We start from the raw sequence: 23,173 nt of genomic DNA, 5'->3' as shown, positions 1-23,173 counted from the left end.
GGTCTTATCCAGGAACACTGATTTTTGTTTACAGAAAACCTAACCTTTCTAAACAGGCAACGGCAGAGTTCAACCAATGCTTTCATAAGCACCAAGGCTTACAGAGATAAAGCCTAGAGGTGTATTCCACAAGTGTGTGCTGGAGGTATGCACCATGGTATATTGGAGCCTAGATGTGCACAAGAAAACTGTATGAGGATAACATCAGACCTGGATTATGTCTTTCTCCTTGCTGTCCCCACATTCACCCCCTCACAAGCACTCAGACTAATACAACATCATACATTACAAAAAATTTTAGCCCAATAGAAAGTCTACAAAGGACACATATTTGAGGCTATAAACTAGTAAGATAAGCTCCTACAGAACATATACAGTCACTGGACTTATAGTAAACCCTGGGTTTAAGACCCCTCTACAAGCAGAATTTGGTGAGGGGGAGGCAGAGAGGAGAGGAAGAGCTGAGTTATCCAGCTAGCTGGGTTCCCATTCAGCCAATTGTATCTACTCACAGGATTGTGTTCATCCTTCATTGCCAAAGAAGACCATGCCATCAGAGAAATGAGGACATGACTTACACATAACTTTGTTTTGGGTGAGGGAAGGCTGTGCATAATAATATGCATAATAACAGTTCATTCTGGCAGATCCCACCTTCCCTCAGGTCCTACACAGGACACATGACTTAGTCCCAGGTGATGCGCTGGTCCTTCTCTTTCAGGGTCTCTCTCTAAACCTAAATAAGGCAAACATCTCTGCTTTCTTTGTTCCTCCTCTTAGTGAGGCTTTTTCCAAGTTGCTATCTGCTGACAAGTCATGGGGAGACTCATGGATACACTAATCTTTCCTCCAAATTCTGATGACTTCTATAAATATCTCTGAAATTTTCCTTTCATGAAGACCAAGTATAGAAAATTCAAAGAAAAAGGATACTTTTGATATCTACTAAAGGATTCTATCATGCTATATTAGTGATTAAGTTACTTGTGAGTTGCTCTTTGTGTTTTGCTCCCTTGAGCTTTCTAGAACTTTATGGTACAGTGGTTTCCAAAGTAAGGTTTACCCAGAATATATTTGGCTTCAGGAAAAAATCTATGCCTTTCTTATTTTACTGATATGCACAAACCATGCTTTCTGACTATTAAATGGAGTCCCATTAATTCTTAACAACAATAAAAACCCAAACCTGGACAGAAAACAATATTAATTCATTTTCCAGTACTATTGAATATGAGAACTCTGTCTTGGATTCCGAGCAGACATGACATGCTCAAATTGGCTACTTTGAGATATACCTGTTTCATATTTCAAAGATGCAATATTTCACTAGTACTTGGTACTACCTCAACTGACAGTGATACTAAGCACTCTTGAATTTGGTGTATGATCTTCATGAGTTGTGGCCAAAAATTAAAATAAAATAAATGGCATCAATGAGCAGCCAGCTGTCCAGGGATAAACCTCTCCAAACTTAAACAGATTGGTCTTCAAACAGTAAATGTTAGACTCTTACCAATCCTATACTCAAAATCTTTCAAAATTTGTGCTTGGCTGGAGAAATCTTTAAAATTTAGGGTCACCTTCTCAACAAAGAGAGATATAGCTTTACGTCAAGGATCTGAGGCCTTAATGAAGTTTTATGGCAAACTAACTTCGTAAGATTCAATAGAAGAAAAATTCTAAGTGAAAGGAAACTGAAGAGAAGGTCCTGAAGAAGAGTATACAAAATATGCTCATCAATTAATCAGCAGACATTTATTAAGCACCTACTATGTGGCCAGAACATCCCTTCACTCAAGGAGCTTACATTCAATCTAGGAAGATAACATATATGTACATGTACATTTATATGTACATACAAAATAAGTACAAAGTTAATTCTGAGGAAAAGACATGATACAGAGAAGGTAATACTTGAGCTAAGTCTTTAAATAAACTAGGGATTCTAAGAAGCAGAGGAAAGGAATGAGTGCATTCCAGGAATGGGGTGGGGGGAGGAGGACAGCCAATGAAAAGTCACAGAATTCAGTAATAAAGTGTCCTATGTGAGAGGAGAAGGAAGGGGAGGGGGAGGCAGAGAGGAGAGGAGGAGCTGAGTTACCCTCCTAGCTGGGTCCCCATTCAGCCACCTGTGTCTACTCACAGGATTGTGTTCATCCTTCCTTGCTGAAGAAGACCATGCCATCAGAGAAATGATGACATGACTTGCACTTGATTTTGTTTTGAGTGAGGGAGGGCTGTGCAGGTCACCAGCCTCACTTTTCCTCCAGAGCCATCTGAATCCAGTGACCAGATATTCATCAGGATGATTGGAGATGACCCAGGATGCACTGGGAGATCTTGGGCCCTTAAGGCCAACGTCTTTGCAGGCACTCACTTAGGGTGAGATAACACCCTTTCATTGAATAGGCCTGTTTAAGAAGTAGCCAGGGCATGGCTAAGGAGGTCAAGAAAAACAAAGACATCAGACTGGGAGGGAAACAGCAACAGTTACTATTGATAATCACTCTAAAGCCAGGAGGGTCCAGAAGAGCCCTTAGACAGGGCCCCATTGGCATCCCAGCTTCAGAGTGCAGTAGGTTTAAATTTGGATGGCCAAAAGATGTCTAGTTGACTTGGGTTTTACTGGTTACTTTCCTTTCCCTTCCCTTCCCTTTCCTTCCTTTCCTTTCCTTCCCTAAAACCTTAAACTTTAAAAGAAAGAGAGAGAGAGAGAGAGAGAGAGAGAGAGAGAGAGAGAGAGAGAGAGAGAGAGAGAGAAAAAAGGAAGGAAGGAAGGAAGGGAAAAGAAATTGATTCAAGTAAGAAACAAAAAATTTGAAAAGGATGTAAAGAGGTAGACAAAAAAAGTAGAGGGAAATTCTACCATATTTTCTAGACAATAAGAGAAGACAACAAAAAGAAAAGAGAGAAAAAGGAACATTAAATATGTCAAATTCTGCAGTAAGAATGACATTCTTGTCATTTGCAGAGGAGTTTTGGAAAGAGTCTGCTAATTTTACAAGGCAGAACTGGGCCACTCCTTGCCTCCCCACCACCCCTAAAAGCCAAGAGGAAATAAATTCTTGTGGTTCAAGAAGTGATTATGAGAATACAGATTAATCAGGAGAGAGATCCAGGAATAATTTTTTAAAAAAAGAAAGAGTAATAGTGAAGGTGATAGATAGATAGATAGATAGATAGATAGATAGATAGAGAGATAGAGAGAGAGATAGATAGATGGATAGATGGATAGATGATAGATAGATGTGTATACATATATGTGTGTATATGTGTGTGTGTGTGTATACGTATGCGTGAAGATTTTAGAAGAGTAGGTAATAATTTCTTCATTGTTGCTCATGGAAGGTAGGAGTTTCAGAACAGAAATTATAAACCTCTCAACATTAGGAAGGTTCACAAAGATCATACAGCCCAACCCATATCTGCACAATAATATCTTCTACAACATACTGGACAAGTGGTCAATCTATACTTTGCATGGAGACCCCCTAATGAGGAGGAACCCATTACCTTCCCAGGTAGCCCATTCCATTTTTAAATTAGTCTAGTTGTTAAAAAGGGGTTTTAACTTTGCCCTTACATCAAGCCTACTTTTACATTTATGGTATTTTCACCAATTACTCTTGGCTCTTCCATATGAGGGTGATTCAAATACTTGGAAATGATTATGAAGTATCTCCCCTCAAGTATTCTCTTCCCCAGACCAAACTAGCTTCTTCAACTGATCTTCCAATGGCATGAACTCAATACTCTTTACTTTTCCGGTCATCATCTTCTCTATAGCCTTCAATTTGTCAATGTCTTCCCTAAAATGTGGATATTGGCTGACCAGGGCAGATCACAGAAGGACAATCAACTCTTTAGTTGTAGACACTATTCCTTTCAATACAATCTAAGAGTACAGAAACTACTGACTCACACTGAGATTGCAGTCCACTAAAATCTACACATCTTTTTTTCAGACATGATATTATCCTTCAATGCCAACCACCCAAGAAGTTGGGTTTTTTATTCCAGATATGACATTACATATGTTCTTATTAAATTTCATCATATTTAATTAAACTCTATGCTCTAGCCTGTTAAGATCTTTCCGGACACTTATCCTCTCTTCTAATGTGTTAACTACCTCTTCAAGCTTTGTGTTACTTGCTAAACAAGATAGTGATAAAATAAATGTTAAATGGCACTAAGTCAAACACAGATGTCCACAACACTCCACTAGAGAGACCTCTTTACAAAGGTAACATCCAGATGATAATGAGTGAGTGCTCCTTGGATATGGCCATCTAAGGAATTCTAAATCAATCCAATACACACCTTTTTCACTTGTCCACAAGAAAAAAAATTCAACTGAGACTTTGTCAAATGTCTTGCTAAATTCCAGGTAAACTGGTTATAGTACTCTCCTGCTCTGCTGGTATAATTAGCCCATCAAAAAAGGAAATGAGGTTGGTCTGACATGACCTGTTAAGTCACACAGGTAGTAAGTATTAGAGATAGGATTTGACATGAGTCCTCTGCCCAGTGGTCTTTCCACTGAACCAAGAAATCAACTAAACAAGTAAAGGATAAGACACACATAAACAAAAGAAAAAGTTCACGTAAATAAAAAAAATCTGGGGTTCTCGAGACATTTCAGGAAAAAAAGCTAAATTGATAAGTAGGGTACTTTAAGAAAAGTAAAGTATCTAGAGAGAGGAGGACCCTGGTATACTCCGCTGCTCTGGTCAAATCTCATACTTCATTCTAATATACAAATTTTAGAAACAACAATGTCAAGCCAGCACTCACCCAAAGGGAGATAACGAGGTTGATGAGGGGACTGGAGATCATGCCATACAAGGACAGGATAAAAGAACTAGAAATGTTTAACGTAGAGAAAAGAATACTTAAGAAGGGCATGATAGCTCATCAGTCAGTCAATAAACATTTATTAAGCACCTACTATGTGCCACACACTTAGGTGCTAAGTTCTAGGGATACAAAGAGGCAAGAGATGATCCATGCCCTCAAGTAGCTCACTAATGAAGACAATAAACAAATAAATGTGTATAAATATATCTGCAGAATATAAATAGGGAGCAAATTAGAGAGGAAAGCACAAAAATTAAGAGGTTGGGAGAGGTTTCCTGTAGAATGAGATTTTAGTTGAGACTTAAAGGAAGCCAGGGACTTCAGTAGATGGATATGAGAAGGGAGAGCATTTCAGATACGTGTCATTCTAGACATGTAACACTCCAGACCAGTATCACTGGATTAAAAGGGTCTTGGTAGAGAGTAAAGTACAAAAAGGTTTGGAAGGTGGAAGGGGGCTAGGTTATGAAGGGCTTTAAATGTCAAATAGAAAGTGTTAATTAAATCCTGGAGGCAACTGATAGCCACTGGAGCTGATTGGGGGAGAGGGGTTGACATCGCCAAAATGACAGGTGGAAATTGCTTCAGGAAAATCATTTTGGTGGTTGAATGGAGGGTGGATTGGACTAGGGAGAGAGACTTGAGGCAGGCAAACTCATGAGTAGGCTAGTGCAGTAGTCCAGGTGTGAGGTGATGAGGGCCTGCACCAGGTGGTGGTACTACCAGAGAAAAGAAGTGAATGTATTCAAAAGATGTTGCAAAAGTGAGATCAACAGACTGTGGCAACAGATTGGATAAGGGGGATGAGAAATAGGGAGATGAAGATGACAGGTAGATTGCACACCTGAGGGTTTAGGAAGATGCTGTTGCCCTCTACAGTAATAGGGAAGGGGAAAGTTTTAGGGGGGAAGACAAATTCTGTTTTGGACATGTTCAGCTTAAGATGCCCATTGGACATCATACTTGAGGTGTCTAAAAGACAGTCGGAGATGCAAGATTAGAGGCCAGCAGAGACCTGGGCAGAACAGGTGAATTAGAAAATCATCAGCATAGAGGTGGTAATTAAATTCTTGGGAACTGATGAGAGCACCAAGTAAAGTGGTAAAGAGAGAGAAGAGAAGACAGCCCAAGATTCTGATCTTGTGGCATACCTACAGTTATTTTTCCTTTTTCTTTTATTATCATCCTTCTTATTCCATTTATTCTTTACAATAAGTACCTTATTGTAAAATTTGAGTTGATATTATATAATACTATACATATGTTTTGTGCATTTTTGAGTTTCTAAACTTTTTCTGTATTGTCTGTTGGCCTTTGCATGTCATCTGCAGCTTCTGCAAACCTCCCCAAATTCCCATCTAATTTCTTATAATAACATATCAAAACCTTGATGGGGAAAGTCATAATATGGAACAGATAATTGTACTCTTCTTGTAGGAAAGCTGCCCTAACATTAGTCTTTAGCATCATCGTTTAGGATATTTCATGGATAATATGTTGAAGAATTTGCTAGTTGTGGATTTCAAGATGTAACTTCTCTAGTGACACTTCTTAATTGAATCAAATTTAAAACATAGACATAATATTTATAATGTTCTACAATAAAATTCTGACTAGGAACATTAGAAAATGACTAAAATTATCAATACCTGAGATACTGTTGTATCTCTAGATGACAAATGCTCACAGAGAACACCATAATTCAGTTCTATTGATTAAATATGATAACTATTACTAAGTAACTGTCCTAAAATAAAAATTTGAGGGTTTCCTCACAGTTAGTTATTGTGCCTGCAGTGTCTGACTTCTGCCTTGCTGGGTTCTTCCAGTAATTATGCACTGAATCTATAGACTCCTTGTCAAAGTAATGTCCTGTGAATTCATACATCTCTAAGCATCTTTCCTATAGCTGTCAGATGTCCATTTACATCTCCCTGATGTCCTTCAAACAAAGTGTTGGGCTCCACCCTAGCTTTTCAATAGTCCTGCCTTATTGGTGTTGTTAGGGAAACTTCATGTCATTGATGTGACACACTGGGGATTCTGAGAGAGATTATGTCTGCCTGTGTTGTCAAGAAGATAATCACTATATTAGTTTCATAAGGACCAACTAACTAGCAGAGGTTGTGCTGCCTTTTTGCATAGCTTACTATGACTCAAGGTCAAGCTACATGTTAGTGAGGCAAGTGTCTGAGATAGCAGAAAGAGTACTGGCTTTGGAGTAAGAGGGCATGTGTTCAGATCCCAGGCCTGCTGCTTACTGTTACTTTGTAAAACTAAGACAATTGCACTAGATGATCTCTCTAATTCCAGCTCTAAATTTGTCTCTCCTTATGATTTGGAGAAGTAAAGAATGAATTAGTGCTTCTGGAGAAAAAAAGTAACTGCTAATATAAATGATGTCCATAACACAGAGACAGCGAAAACTCTTGCCAACAGGATAAGTGAAACATAGAAGATACATATGACACTTTTTTATATCCATAAATGAGCTATATAGCAACTTCCACTCAGGCTATAGAGACTTGTTATACTAGTGTTCTGCTCATAGGCTGAAGGAGGGGAACTTTGTATTCTTAAAGAAGAGCCACATAGGAAGAGTATATAATTCAAAGATCCATCAAAAAACTGAATTCAATTCGATTCATCAAACATTTATTAAATAAATAAGGCAAGGAACTGTGCACATAAAAGGCTCAGGAAATGTCATAACAGTTCATACCACTTAGTTCACACGCCAAGAAAGTCTTCGAGTTCAATCACATTCAGAAATTCCTAGGATATGGAAATATTTAAAACATATTGATACATGTTATGTTAAAAGTGATAAGGGAGACAAGAACTGGAACTTGACTTCATACAGGAAGCTCCCATGTAACAAAATTCCCTTAACAATGCAGGATAGCAACTTCTCTGCAGCTTAGAATCTTAGAGAGTTGCATCGAGCACTGAGAGTTTAAGTAGCTCAGCCAAAGTAACAGAGCTGTTCTGTGTCAGAGGCAAGACTTGAAGCTAGGTTTGGGGGTCAACTTTCTATCCACCATATCACACTGTGACAACAATGTTAACTGACACATATCATATTTTAGGGTTTGCAAGGGACTTTATACATGCCCATAGTCACACAGTTTCAGAGGTGGGATAGATACCAAATTTTCTGTTGAATCTACATCCAAAAGTCTTACCAGTCAGTGAAAGTCAATTCCCATTATAGTGTGAATAAAGCATTTAACCTTAATATTTTCTCTTAAGAATAAATGCCAACGTTGTTAAAGTCATTATTCATTCTTTTATAGTATAGTGATGCCCTTTTCAATACTGCTGAATACAATTCACAGAAAAATTTCTACTCATCATCTCAAAGGAGAGAGTAGCATAAAAGTCTTCTGACTTTTATAGGAATCATTGCCTTAGGTACTCCTACTGTTAGAATAATGTGACAACCGAAAATTTACCTTGGTGTTCTGTAAGGACAATTAATTTACTAGAAATACAGGATCACAGATTTAGAGGTAGAAGGAACCTTAGAGGTCATTTTACAGGTGAGAAAAGTGAAGTCTAGAAAGGCTAAATGACTTTGCCCTGGGTCACCCAACTAGTAAGTGTTTGAGGTCAGATGTGAGTCCTAAACGATATCCATTACATGAGACTGCCTCTCTTACAAGGGTGTTCTCTGATTAAAATTAAATTAAAATTAAAATGAGAAATGAAAGTCATTCTCTCTTGACCTTACCTTTGTACCAATTCACCTGAAAGCTAGAAACATACCTTAAGCTCTAAGAGAGAAAATAAAAAGCTTAGATTATACCAATTGTGCTGGCACTAAGCTTTAGTGGCACCCATGCCATGGGCTGCAATTAATTAATTAATATTCTTGCTGAAGGGAATGTTTTAGCAAGGTTCTGTATGACCCCAATTTACCAACAGTTAATTAATAGAGCTATTGCCCATGTCATTGAGGGTCTCTCCTTTCAGTTCAAATTTCTGGTACTCCTAGAATTTTCCAATACTTCTTGAAGATTCTTTTTTCCTAGGATTTTTAGAATCATAGAATTTTAGCATTAGAAAGGTCCTTAAAGATTCTCTCATCCAACCTCATTTTATAGATGATAAAGCATGTTTTCCAAATTTGAGTTTGCTTAAACTAGGTTAATCTTGGGTATGAGTACATGGGGATCATAGAATCATAGATTTATGTCTGGAAAACAGGTACCTCCTTTAGCTTCTCAATTGATAGAGAGTCATCATGTTATTGTGGGGAAAGTATTGAATTTGGAACCTGTAAAGGAGCTGGGCTCAATGTTGACTCTGCTATTCATTATCTGAGCGACCTTAAGTAAATCACTTAACTTCTCTGGACTTGTGTTTCTCATCAGTTGATGAGGAATTGATCATAGGCATTAAGGAATGCTATAAAATAGGAAGAAGGAAGATCCACAAGTGGTAACAGAGGCAGAGACTAGTTATTATTTCATAGTGAGAAAGATTGATATAAAGACATGAAAATAGAAAGGCAAAGAGGTAAGACAGTTGTGGTCAACAAGGAATGTTTGTGGGGAGGGTTTGGTGGACTTTGGGAGGCACATGACTACAAAGACAACAGCACAATAGCGGTTTTGAAAGCAATTTTATTCCCCTGTCACTGTGCTATGTAGGAGGTGCTCATGAATGTCTACGTCTGTCTAAGTTTGTGACTATGGTTTGACTGCTGCAGTGCCCCACATAGCATGTACTTTATCACAAGTTATGATAAAGCTGTGTCAAGTCAATTCCAGTCAATAAGCATTTAGTAAGTGCCTATTATGTGCGAGGCATTGTGCCATGTGCTACAGATACCAAAAAAAAAAAAAAAAAAAAGCAAAAATAGTCCCTGCTCTGAAGAGCTCACATTCTAATGAAAGGACAACTTGCACACAACTATGTATAAACAAGATAAATACAAGATAATAATCAAGAGGGGAAAGGCTCTAATTCCAAGGATGATGAGAAAAGGCTTTTTGCAGAAGCTGAGACTTGAAGAAAGCAAGGGAAGCAAAAAGCAGAGATGAGAAGGGAAAGAATCCCAAACAAAGGGGATGGGGACATTCAGTTCATAGTCAGGAGAGAGAATGTCTTAGTCAGATTTAGTTTAACATTGCTTTATTTAATAAGCGTCAACTGAGACTAATTCCAATTTCCTGTTCCAAGAAGCAGCTGCATAAGGGATAGAAGAAAAATATAGAGCATTGCAAACAAATGGAATATAACTGGCAGGCCACCTAGTTGTGTTAAAAAGATAATCTTCAACTTAACTAAGGGGGTCCTATCAGTTTGGGAATGGCTCAACAAATTATGAGTATGAATTTAATAGAATACTATCCTGTCATAAGAAATAATGGAAGAGATGACTTGTCTGAATTGAGGTGAAGCAAGCAGAACCAGAATTATACAACAACAGCATCACTCAAAGACAATTTTGAAAACCATTATTACTTACAGAGAACTGACAACTCAGCATATTTTATAATACAATAAGAGCTTAATTTCATCCTGACTTGACTGATTTTGTAATCTGAATAGAACATAGATTGAAGCTTTTGTAAAGCATTCTGTAGGGGGGAAATACCTCCAAAAAACTAATAATGTGAACAAAATTACAAAAGGAAATATTTACTCTACTTAACACATATTTTAAAATATTTTAGGTATTCCATGAATAGCAAAACAATCAATGTGTATTATTATCTATCAATTAAAGCATTTATGAGTCCAAGTGAGCAGTCAGTCAATAAGCATTAACTAAGCCCCAATTGTGTGCCAGGTACTGGGCTAAGTTTTGAAAATATAAATAAAGGCAAAAGATAGTTCCTGTTGTAACAGAACTTACAGTATAATGGGGAAGACAACATACAAACTATGTGCAAACTATATACAATATAAATTGGAAATATGAACAGAGGAAAGGCAATAGAACTAAGGGGGATCAGGAAAGTCTTCCAGTTGGCAGTAAGATTTTAGCTGAGACTTGAAGGAAGCCAAGGAAGAACAGGAGGAAGAGATGAGAGGGAGGGAATTCCTGCCATAAGGGAGAGCCAAAGAAAATTCATAGAATCAAGAGACAGGGTTTCTTGTACAAGAACAGCAAGGAGGTCAGTGTCAGTAGATTACAGAGGGGGCAGAGGAGTATAAGACATAAGAAGACTAGAAAGGTAACATGGGAGGCCAGGTTATAAAGAACTTTGAACACCAAAATGAAATTTATATTTGCTCCTCAAAGTGAAAGGGGGTCACTAGAATTTATTGAGTTGGGGGTGGGGCAGGCATCACATGATCACAAATGGAGGATAGACTGGAGTGGAGAGGGAATTGTGACAAGAAGACCAACCAATAGGCTACTGCAATAGTTCAGGCACTAAAGAAGAGGACCTGCACCAGCATGGTGGTAGTGTCAGATGTCTGAGATGTTACAAAGGTAAAACTGACAGGTCTTGGCAACAAGTTGCAATTATTGTAATATTTTATGCAATATTGTTATGCTGGATAACTTGAAAATAAGATTCCAATAGTCAATGTAGGAAGGACTGTGACTGCAATACAAATTAATCAAACCATTCTGCAAAATAATTTGGAAAAATTCACACAGATACAGAGATGTTGTACCCTTGATGTTGTTATTACCCACAAGTTTTCCATTTCCCTGTTCATGAACTCTGAAATTCCTTATCTGCTCATAATTTTTCATTGTTCCATCTTTCCCTTTGCCTCACAACTCCTAACCCAATTCTTCATTCTCGCCATGACCTCCAGTCCCACCACCTCTCACTACTTTCTTACACCATCCTAGATTCTACCTTAGATACACACTCTTCCCTTTCCCTTCTTGACCCCTTGGTGAACAAGTTCAACTCTATACTAACCTCTGTTCTCTATTCCCTTGCAACCTAATCTTATTACCAACCCTTTCCTATCATGGCCCAGCCTTAGACTTCTCCTACCCTCCCCTACCCTACTCACATGCTACTGAACAAAGCTAGAGAAAATCATGAAACCATGCTGTCTGGGTCCACTACAAATTTGTTATACAATTTCAGCTGAACCCTTCCTGAAAAAAGAAGATTTTTATACCTCCCTGATTCACTATGCCACTCACCATAGCAACTCTTCTATACCTTTTCATCCCTCCTCAAACTTTCCATAATTCCTTCTCCTTCTACTCTTTCAGCTGAGAACCTTCCTATTTCACTGGGGAAAAAATGAATTGAATTAGTAATTCACAAAGAGCTCCCTCTTTTCCCTACCTCCTCATTTCATATCACCTAGATGCCTTCTGTTACTATCTCCTCCATCACTTCTTCTTTGCCAAGGCAACTCCTTCTACATGCATAAGGGACTCCATTCTATCCTGTCTCCTCCAACAGACTGTAGCCTTTGTCATCCCTAGTCTACTTCTAATCTCCAGTCTCTCACTGTCTTCTTGGTAGCTTCATGGCTGTCTAAAAATATCCCCATGTCTCTCTCATCCTTGAGGATCCTCACTTGATCTGTACATGCCTACTATCAGCTCTTCTTCCTTTCATGGCTAAATTCCCTATGAATAACATCTACAAAAAGTGCCTCCACTTCCTTTCCTCTCACCCTTTTCTTAATTCTCTGAAACCTGGCTTTCTAAAGTTATCACTCAGCTGAAAACTGGTAACTGGAAGTTACCAGTATCTCTTATTTGATTTGGATCTAATGGTCTTTCCTCCAATTCTCATTCCATCATTCTTGAACTTTCTGATCACCTTCTTCCCCTTGATACTCTCTTCTCTCTAGTTTTTCATGACACTGCTCTCTCCTAGTTCACCTCCTACTTACTGTCTAACCACTCCTTATACTTCTTTGGAGATTCTTCATTTTTCCCTCTATAGTATTTCTCTTGGTGATTTTGTCTCAATATAATGTCTATTCAGATTATTCTCAGAACAATTTGTACAGCTTTAACTCTCCTGACCATTAAACACCTTGAATGGGATGTCCCATAGACACTTCAAGACTCAAATACAAAAGTGAGCTTATCTTTTCCCAAAAAAAACCCTTTTTCTCTTCCTAACTTCTCTGTTACTTTGGAGGGCACCAATATCCTCCCAGCCAGCCAGGTCTAAAAACTAGATGTCATACTTGACTCCACACTCTGTCATCCCCCAAATGCAATCAGTTGTCAAGGCCTGTTCATTCTACCTTGGTAATATCTCTCATAAATGTCCTCTTCTCTTCTCTGACATTGCCACCACCCTGGTTCAAGCCCTCATCTCCTTGTGCCTAGATTATTGCGCTAGCCTTTTGGTTGGTCTCCCTGCCTCAAGTCTCTCCCCACTATATCCTACCCCACACTTAGCTGTCAAACTGATATCCTAACATGCAGGTCTGACAATGTCATACGCACACACACACACACACCTCCTCCCAAGAAATTCCAGTGGTTCCTAATTACCTCCAGGACCAAATATAAAATGCTCTGTTTGCCTTGAAAAACCCTTTATAACCTGGCCCTTTCCTACCTTTCCAGTCTTCTCACACTTTTCTCCTCTTTACAAATCCTATGATTCAATGACATGAGACTCTCTTTGCTTTTCCTCACACAAAACACTCCATCTCCCAACTCTGTGCATTTTCTATGGCTGGTCCACATGCCTGGAATTCCCTCCTTTTTTATCTCTACTTCTTACCTTCTCTGTCTTCCTTCATCTCTCATCTAAAATCCCAGCATCTGCAAGAAGCCTTTCCCAATCCCTGTTAATGCTAGTGTCTTCCTTCTGAGATTACCACAAAGTTACTACATATATATATATATATATATATATATATATATATATATATATACACACATACATACATACCTTGTTTGTATATAGATGAACATGCATGTTGCCTCCTACAATAAAAAAAGCTGAGAACAGAGACTATTTTTGCCTGTCTTTGTATTTCCAATACCTGAGCAGAGTGCCTGATACACAGTATTCCCTTAATAGATGCTTGTGAACTACTCACTAACTATTTGAATCATGGAAACACAATTTCAAGTAAAGGCAGCATCCCTCAATCTTTGTCTACACAGCTCATAAGTCTTGGAAGCTTATTCAACTTCACAGCTGCCAGGCATTATTTTCCCATTGTTTCAACTTCACTGTCATGCACTTCCCTGGACATAGGAAAAAAATATATATGTATGTGTGTGTGTACATGGATATTATGTATGTATACATATGTACACAGATACATGCGTATACATACATTTATATGTGTGTGTGTGTATAGAGAGAGAGAGAGAAAATTTTGACACTTGATAGTTCAGTCACCTTAATATACTCCCATTTACTGATAACAAATTTTGCCACCACTAAAACTCCCTGGGTGCTACTGAAATCAATCTGCAGGCAGAAGCATAGGATACCTATATACACAAGCCTACTTGTCCACTATCCAATTAGCCATGATGTCTAAAACCAATGTAAGGCCAACCTTAAAGGTTTTCTGCCTTTATATTTATGTGCCCCTCTAGGTGAAACTCAATGATCCATAGTACATTTCTTTTACAATAACCCAGAGCCAGGAACTATTCAACATAATGCACACAGCTTCCCATAACTTCTGGTGGGCATGAGAGGAATACACTGCCAGGCATGAAAATGTTTTAGGCCAAAACCCCGTGCAGTATTCAGAATGGCTTCTATAATCTGTACCAACTGCCATCCAGTTGGTGGGTAGCAATAATGTCAACTTTCATCATTTATTGACTCCCTTTTAGGGGATGTGATATAATCTTGGCAGTAGACATCCCGACTAAATTACCTAACCTTTTTCTCTTGTGTTGGATCCCCCATAACAACCAACACAACCCACTTATTTCTGAGGAAAATTTTGCAACTATCCAGCCTCCCTCTAATAGTATCTATAACTAAGAGATCCAATTTTTTCCCATACTTCTGGACTGCAACATTCATGCCCTTTAGGTAAAGATTCATAGCTTATTCCATAGAATATTGCACTCAGTCAGACAGATAAAAAGCACAGACTTAATTAACTCTGCTACAGTATCACCAATGTTACACTTTATACTATTCGGAATGACTAGGAAGAATTTTGTTAAAATAAGCCAGTCCAATCTAGGCAGAGCATGCCCTTCTATATGAACTTTCCACTGACGTTTGTCCCCCAGTACTCACCTGGCAGGGTTGATGAACATCTGGGAACATAAAATCCTGCATAGCATTATATGTAGCCCAGCTAATAAGCATACAAAGTAACAAAAATATGTCAATGAACATCATATTGCCAGGAAGCATATTGAATATGCTGGTTCAAGTCTGGTATTCTTGACATTCACACCAATTGATCTTCCCTAAAATTGGCAAAAATGTCCAATCCCCATTACACAGGAATTCAGTCCTGTAGCCTACCAGCTAGAACCACCCTTCTCACTATGTATCTTCCCTATGTTCCACAAATTTTTGTTACATTCAACCCCAACCTATAGTCAATCAGTCAATAAACTTTGATTAGGCAACTTCTATATGACAGGAATTGTGCTAAGCACTGCAGATACAAAGAAGGGCAAAAGATACCCTTTTCCTTTAAGGATCTCACAATCTAATGAGGAAAACAACATGTAAAAACTGTGCAAAAAAGCTATATACACGATAAAATGGAAACAATCAATAGAAGGAAGGTTCTAAAAATAAGAGGAATTGAGAAAAGTTTTCTGTAGTACTTGGGATTCTAACTGAGACTTGAAGGAAGTCAAGAGGCAGAGATGAAGAAGGAAAACATTCCATACATGAAGGAGAGTCAGTGGAAATGGCTGGAGTAGGGAGATTGAGTCTTTTTTTTTTTTTAGCAATCGCAAGCAAACTGTACAATCTGAGTCTTCAACCACCTCTAAGTCTGGATAGACAATGGAGAAAATACATTGTCTAGGATATCTCAGACTCAAGGAGGCACCTTCAATATTTGCTGGGCCTATAAAGGTATGTGCCCAAGAAAAAGACATGGGATCCAACACACAGTACATTCAAGAATTGTTAGAAGCATTTTCTTGACATCATCCCATTATGCCATATCTTTGAGGCCCAGAAGGCATTCTGGGATAGGAAAAATGTATAAGTCCACAGTCTGATGAGTACAGCTAAGCCAGGAGAGATCATAGTAGGGCCCACCCATAAACATGTTGGCATTTCAGCACAGGATAGAAGCAGGAAATACATTCCATAGCATTGAATTCATCAGCATGAGGATGCTTTTCAGAATGTCAAGCAGTTAGTGATTTCTGCGTTTAGGTTAATACATTTCAATGATAGTAAGCTAGCAATTAACATAAGCTATGGTTTTAGAGCTATGCTTAATCATATAAATGACAGATGGCACTGAGGCATCAAGTGCTTACTAGTTTTAAGAATGTCAAAAACAGAAAAGAACTTTGCACACTTTAACAAAGAAACCTTTTCTGTGACAGGAGTCAAGAAGTCCATTTCCACTATCATGTTTTTATATTAGATCTTAATCTTCTTATAGGGCTCATTTTTCAGAATAAGGATACATCAGTACATCAAAAGGTGAAGTCTTTTGTACTCTCTTCATGACATATAGACAATATATCTATTTATAAGCTTAGAAGAGCATGAAAGATATTGCCCTAAACCAACTCTCCCTACAGATCCCTTATCATATTTGTCAACTCTGCTGGCAATATTAGTGACTATAATACTACCCCCTTTCTAGGGTATGATTCTGTTTAGCCTATGTTTTGAAATGGCTATGGGAAGCAGTGTGGTATAGTGGAAAGAATGCTGAAACTGGAGGCAAAAGACCTGGGTTAAAATCCAGCCTCTGCCACTTAATTTGTGTGACCTTATAAAGACACTTAATTTCCCTGAGCCTCAGTTTCCTTATCTATAAAATGAAGGGGTTGGACTAGATGGCCTATCAAGTTTTTTTCTAGTAATTGGATACTGATAGAGGGTCATAAGGAATGCAATCTCTTCATACATTTTAACCCATTCTTTGAAGTTCTGCCAAATTTATCCTCCCCAAGTGAAGGGACTGTTCCTCATGCTCAAAGACTGTTTTACCTTTATCACTGTATCCTCAATGTTTAGCATATACTAGGCATTTTACAAATGCCTGTTGATATATTGATTAGTCTTCAACATGAATGATCACACACATGAAGTATTTACTCTATGGGAAAATCATATTTGAAATTGTTACTTCAGGAGGTAGTCATTATATTATCCTAGCCACACCATATTAGGCATATACAGAATTGCTTATATTAAAACACTTATTAAAAAGAATATCTGTAGCCTATAAAACATTGTAATTATATAAAAATATAACACTTTCCAAGCTACTTGGCACAAAATGCCAATTACTGAATTTTGAATAATTATTGACTAGGCCTTGGTCAAGGTTCGAAACTGATTTTTTGAGTTCAGTCCAGGGAATAACATCTTGAATGTGGTAGATTCTATCCCAAAATGACTCAAAGTTCTTGCTACCTCAAATCTCTGCTACAGCCATCACAAGTCTATGCCAGCTATTTGCAAAACATTGATTTCTAGATCATTTCGTTTCAGATAGTCGACTGCACTTATCTCAGTTGAGTTCAGCTAATTTGTGAATGAAACAATCTGAGCTGACATTATTATGAGGATAAAAGCAAATGGCATATGCTAAAAAATTACTAAAGGGGCAACATCTCAACACTCCATCCACACTTAGATGAAAGCTTACAAGACTAATAAGACTTTAATCAGGATGCTGATCTTTGCTTATTTTTACTTTCATGTATAGGAAAGGAAAGGGGAAGATGGAAAGGAAGGGGAGATAGAAGAGAAAGGGAAGGAAAGGGAGTGAAAGATAAAAAGGACTTTGCTAAGAACCAAGGAACCAAACTAAGGTAGATTCCTCTAGTATGATTGAAGTAATAAGGTCAGTTTCATATAAGGTCTTAAGTACACATGGATAAATAGCTCGCATCTCTATTAATGATGCATATTATCTGAGGCAGATGCATGGGTATTTGACAGTAAAAGTAACAATGTGAACTTTGCAAAAATACATACATAAACAGGAGATACAATGGAAAGAGCTAGTAATCCCACTAGGACAGTGAAAGGATATATAAGCATGAGATGGAATAAAGGTAAGAGAAATAAACATGTAGCCATTAACTGTTTATTACAGATAAGTAAATGGTATAATATAGAGCGCCACATTTGGAATCAGAAAAACTAGAGTTTCAATCCTTCCTCAACCAATTAAAAGCTATATGACCATGAACAAGTAACAATTTTTCTGAGCCACCATTTCCTTTTCAATAAAAAGATGGTAGGTAATACCTACAATATCTACCTGACAGGTTTTTCACAAGGCTCATTAAGTATTATGCAGACTTTAAAGTTATGATAAATGTCAATTATTATTATTGCTTACCTCCATAAAGTCTATAAAAACCAGTGTGGGCAGCACCTCACAGGGATAATCAAGTCTGGCCACTCATCCCTGCTTTAGCAGGACAAGTAGGTCAAGGACTCAAACAGTGTGGTTTGCCACAGATAGGATACCAATGGCTTATGCATAAACCTGGTTTCTTTGGAATCTGCTTCTTCAAGTCTATATACCACGAATCATGCTTTGTAAATTTCTGGGGGAATAAAGATTCCTTTGAAGGGGGTAAGATGGAACTCTTGGCCTGTGTCACCCTGATGTACTCAGATGGAATGGGGAAACAGGTCAGTATAAAAGGAGATTACCACTGAATAAACATGGATTCAAACTAGGGCAAGGCAGTTCCTCTCTCAAACAGTAGTTCTAATGTACCGCAGTAACCTTTTATTAGATACCTTGCCTAATTAAAAGTCTTGTGGCCTGTTAATTAATTGAAAAGTGGTCTCCCTAGAGCTAAGATTCTTGACCTAGGATCCACAAACATAAAAATATTTGTTAAATCTATTTCAATAGAATTGGCTTTCTCTATAATCTTATTTATGTTATGCACTTAAAAATTATTTTGAGAAAGGTCCATAGGCTTTGCCACACTGCCAAAGAAGTCCAGAACCTCTTTCCTCTCAAAAGGTTAAGAATGCCTGTCTTACAATTACTCAACAACAAGATAATTATTAGAAGCATATCTAATCGAGCAGCAATGGAACTGCTTTTCAGGTACATCTCCTGAAGACTCACAAGAGCCACAGGAAAAAGGAAACCAGTAATTTTTCTCTGGCCACATCAGAAGCCTCATAAGCCTTCTTTTGTTTAAAAGATTACGTTAGCTTGGGATATTATAAGTTCTTGTTAATGCCTTGTGCCTTTTGAGATCTAATAATCATATATAGAAATCAGCAGATTTCTACAGTGTAATTTTCAAAAAAACTGGTTTTTGGTACAATAGAATAGTAGCAGGTTGAAAATCTGCACATTCCTTGCTGGTTTTGTGGACACTAACACAACAGATTACCATTATTGGATGTTATAGTAGGGGTTGCTTTTGTGTGTAAGTTGGACTAGATGGTAGCTAAGCTCCCTTCAAATTTTAAGTTCTTTGATTCAGTTATTTTATTTTAAGACATATCTTAGAACCACTAAATTTGAAGAAGTTGTTTAGAAAAATTCTACAGATACAGAAAAACACATATATTGGGAAGTCATTATGCTATTGATATATCTAGTTCTTTCCTTACTCTTATCCCTCTGTTTCCTATTGTCTTAGTAAAAGGAACAGAACATATAATGAATTATAATGCTTGTGTTACTTTTCTTTCTAGGGTGACTCAGGTGGACCACTGGTTAGTTCAGATTCTAGAGGCATCTGGTTTCTTGTTGGAGTTGTGAGCTGGGGAGAGGAATGTGCTCTTCCAAATAAGCCTGGAGTCTATACACGAGTCACTTACTATAGAAACTGGATTACGTCAAAAACTGGGCTCTAGGTCAACAATTCCTTATAAATTAAAGTGCACAGGTCATATAAAGTCTTTAATTGCTAAACCATCTTTGATTAAAGATAAAATTCCTTATGCATGGTAAGAAGACAAATTTAAGCATACTTCACCCACGCTAATATGTCTTTGGGCTTATTGAGGGACCAAAATGCCATTTTAAAATATAATCTTTTGCATAAACCATACATTTGAATACATTTACTTAATGAAGTTAATGAGTTTTTAAATGTTAACATTTTATTTTAAATATTATACTTTTTAAATTTCTACTTATTTGCTTGTTTGGCTAGCAAGAGAAGGTAAATTAAAATGTTCAATATAACAACCTATTAATAGACTACTTGTGACAACAGACATCATCAAATAACAACTTATAGAAGCACAACCATAGAGCTAAAAGCAATACCACATTACTATATGTTTATAAAACCTTATAGTTGGATAATATTATTCACAAAAAATTCAAGTTGTCCGTATTGTAATATATGGAAATAAGCAGCATGTATTTGCTGTCTAAAACACTTTGGGAACATATTTCTGACATTCCTAATATATTACTTTAATATGTCCCTGTATTTCTCTGTACGTTGACTTTCTCATCTGTTAAATGAATAGGCTATTCTTGCACATAAAAGAACTAAATCTAAAAAGAATTCAAAAAGAATTTTGAAACTCATAGGACTTAGAACTGGAAAGGACCTTAAGGGTACTTTAGTACCAATTGTCTCTCATTTTTACAGAGGAGTAAACTAAAACCTAGAAAGGTAAAGTGATTTACAAACTTCAACCAAGTAGTAAGTAGCAAATTGAGTTTCAAATCTGGGTCCTTTGCCTACAAATTTTGTGCTCTTTTTATTATGCTATATTGCTTCTAAATGTTTGCTAAAGTGTTTGCTAAAGTGCTAAAGAGTCCACTTGGGATATATTCCATATCCTGATAAATGGTTTAAATAGATGACCTTACATGATAACTTGCAAAATTGAATTCCTTTTATGAGAAAAAAGTTGCCCTTTCTTATTACAAAGTCAGTTCAACTTCATTTGAAACAATATAATCATAAACTAGTATGTTTTGGTTTTCGTCCATCCAGGAAAAAAAACTATTGGATAGCTTTGTAGGATATATATGAGAATCATTTAAAACTTTAATTTTTTAAAAAGAACTGCATATACTGTATCTCTATAAAAACAGAGGGAAAATACCATTACAATGAACGCAGTTGTAGCAAAACCTTAATTAACGAGACCTCAAAAATGAACAGTTCTAGTTTTAATTGAATTTTCTGTTTAACTGACAGCTTTTTTAATTCCTTGTTGAAAATCTAAAATGGTCAACTTTCCTATTTATTAAGTACAACAGTGAATGTAAGTCATTATTTCTTTGATGACTCAGAATCTTTTGCAGTACCTGAACATGAAATTTCATTGTACATTCTTGCAATAAAGATGTAAAAGATATAAGAGACTGGGCTGAGTCTTTACTGGACCCAGAACATACTCTGAACAAAATCATATGATTTTTTACTAAACTCTTACTATCACCTTGTTTTCTTATCATTTGTCACTTTCTACTAAAGGTGAATACGAAAGAAAAAGTCTGCTTGAAGTTTCTGTTTAGCTGAATACCACCAAATTAAAATTTTATTATTTGAAAAGGGGGGCTAAAATCACAATTCTTTGGTACTATAGTAAGAATAAACTCTACAGGACAAATAATACTGTAGATTCTTTCTGACTCTTTTCCCAATAAAAGTTACTCTCTTTTACAAAACATGATAGCTATTCAAATTTTAGGCTGGGTGAAAACTGACCTATAGCTGAATATTTATTCTTCAATTCCCAATCAAACACCTATTCCTTCCTAGACAAAATCCTTCTAAATTCTCAAACCATCTATCAACACAAGGAACAAAAATAGAAAAAGGAGAGTAGGCAAAAAGGGGGAAGTAAGATGTGCAAATGACTCCGCCTTGCCCTCCCCCTTCTATGGCATTCAAAGCATTTCTAGAGTGCCTATCAGCTCTGTTTCATCTTTGGATCCTGGAGATTACAAATGCTATTTTAACAGTATATAACCATTAAGGGACTTGTGCTACAACAAATATATTTAGATGTCCTTTGGGATTTATTACTAAAAGGATTTTTGCCTGTAATGCTAAATACTATGGACTATGGTTACTTGTCATATAATAAGGTGTAGGTTGCTTATTTTTTTTTTCAATATGACTTTCTTTAAAGAAAAACAGCTTGGTGGGGTCATTCATTCTCATTTTCATTTACTTCAGTTTCATATACTCAAAAACAACCAAGTAATTATTTCCTTCACATTCAGCATGTATATATTAAAAAGCAAAGATGCTGAATATATCCTGTAATGATCAGCAGAGAATTGAAATGAAAATTCTACCCCTCTCAGTTCCAGTAGCCTAAATAAACTTTACCAAAAGAAAGACATCTCACCACAAATCTAATATAAAATGTATTTGGAAACAATAAAGTATAATGGATTTTTGTTAGATTTCTTGTGTTACTTTAAAATAACTCCTGTATATTTACATTCCATATGATTGTAAGGTAGCGACTAAATTTAATTAAAATGTAGTTTAAAATCTTCTTTTCCTTTGTCATATATGTGATTATATATGACTTATGAATAATAAATAGTCATCTGTCTATGCTATTTCATTGGTTTTGTGATATTGTACCTTATTTTTCCATCTGTTGGGCTAAAATACGTACCTCTTCATTTATAACTTCCTGTCTTTTACTTTATTTTTTATTATATTGAATATTTACAAGTCAAGTCCAGAAAAAGGATTTTCATAAAGCCTCACAGTATGTTTCCCAAATAATCAGGACACCTTTATAATAAAGCATGTGAATCTGCTGTTTTGATTCATACTATAGCAAAATGTATAAGATTTATGTGGCTTCAATCATTTTGCTTTCTAGACTGTTTTTTTAATGCTATGTATTTGAGAGGCAGCATAGTGGATTTACATTTAAAGGACCTGGGTTCAAATTCAAATTTGGTCACTTACTATCTGTGTGTCATTGGATAAATCAATTTCTTCATATCTGATCAGTGCTATGACCAATATTACTCCACAACACCAACTACAAAACATGCTTCCCCCTTCAAGGTGTAAAGGAGATAGACTCTAAGTACAAAATGAGAAATACATTTACAGACACTGCCATTGCAATAAAAACTGGGATTGATCAATATGTCTTTGATTTTTTAAAAATGGTTTTTTGGGGGGGGAGAGTTAGGGACGGGCTTGGGGAATTAATGATAGTGATGCAAAAAATGGGGAATAAAGGAAAGAATGATAATGAAATATTTTTCAAAGACA

The 23,173-nt window shown here is 36.8% G+C and overlaps 1 protein-coding gene across 1 annotated transcript in view; it reads left to right on the top strand.

Moving 5' to 3' along the window:
* Positions 1–22,843, top strand: part of LOC140511722 (transmembrane protease serine 11C-like) — a 125,824-nt gene extending 102,981 nt beyond the window's left edge. Inside the window, exon 9 of the mRNA XM_072620889.1 lies at positions 19,644–22,843. Coding sequence (XP_072476990.1) covers positions 19,644–19,805 — 162 coding nt within the window. The 3' untranslated portion in view covers positions 19,806–22,843. The remainder of the gene's footprint in view (positions 1–19,643) is intronic.
* The last annotated feature ends 330 nt before the right edge of the window (positions 22,844–23,173 follow it).

The sequence above is a fragment of the Notamacropus eugenii genome, chromosome 6, assembly GCF_028372415.1.
Source record: "Notamacropus eugenii isolate mMacEug1 chromosome 6, mMacEug1.pri_v2, whole genome shotgun sequence".
NCBI lineage: Eukaryota > Metazoa > Chordata > Mammalia > Diprotodontia > Macropodidae > Notamacropus > Notamacropus eugenii.
Note: the sequence above shows the minus strand (reverse complement) of the source record. Positions and strands in the feature narration are given on the sequence as shown.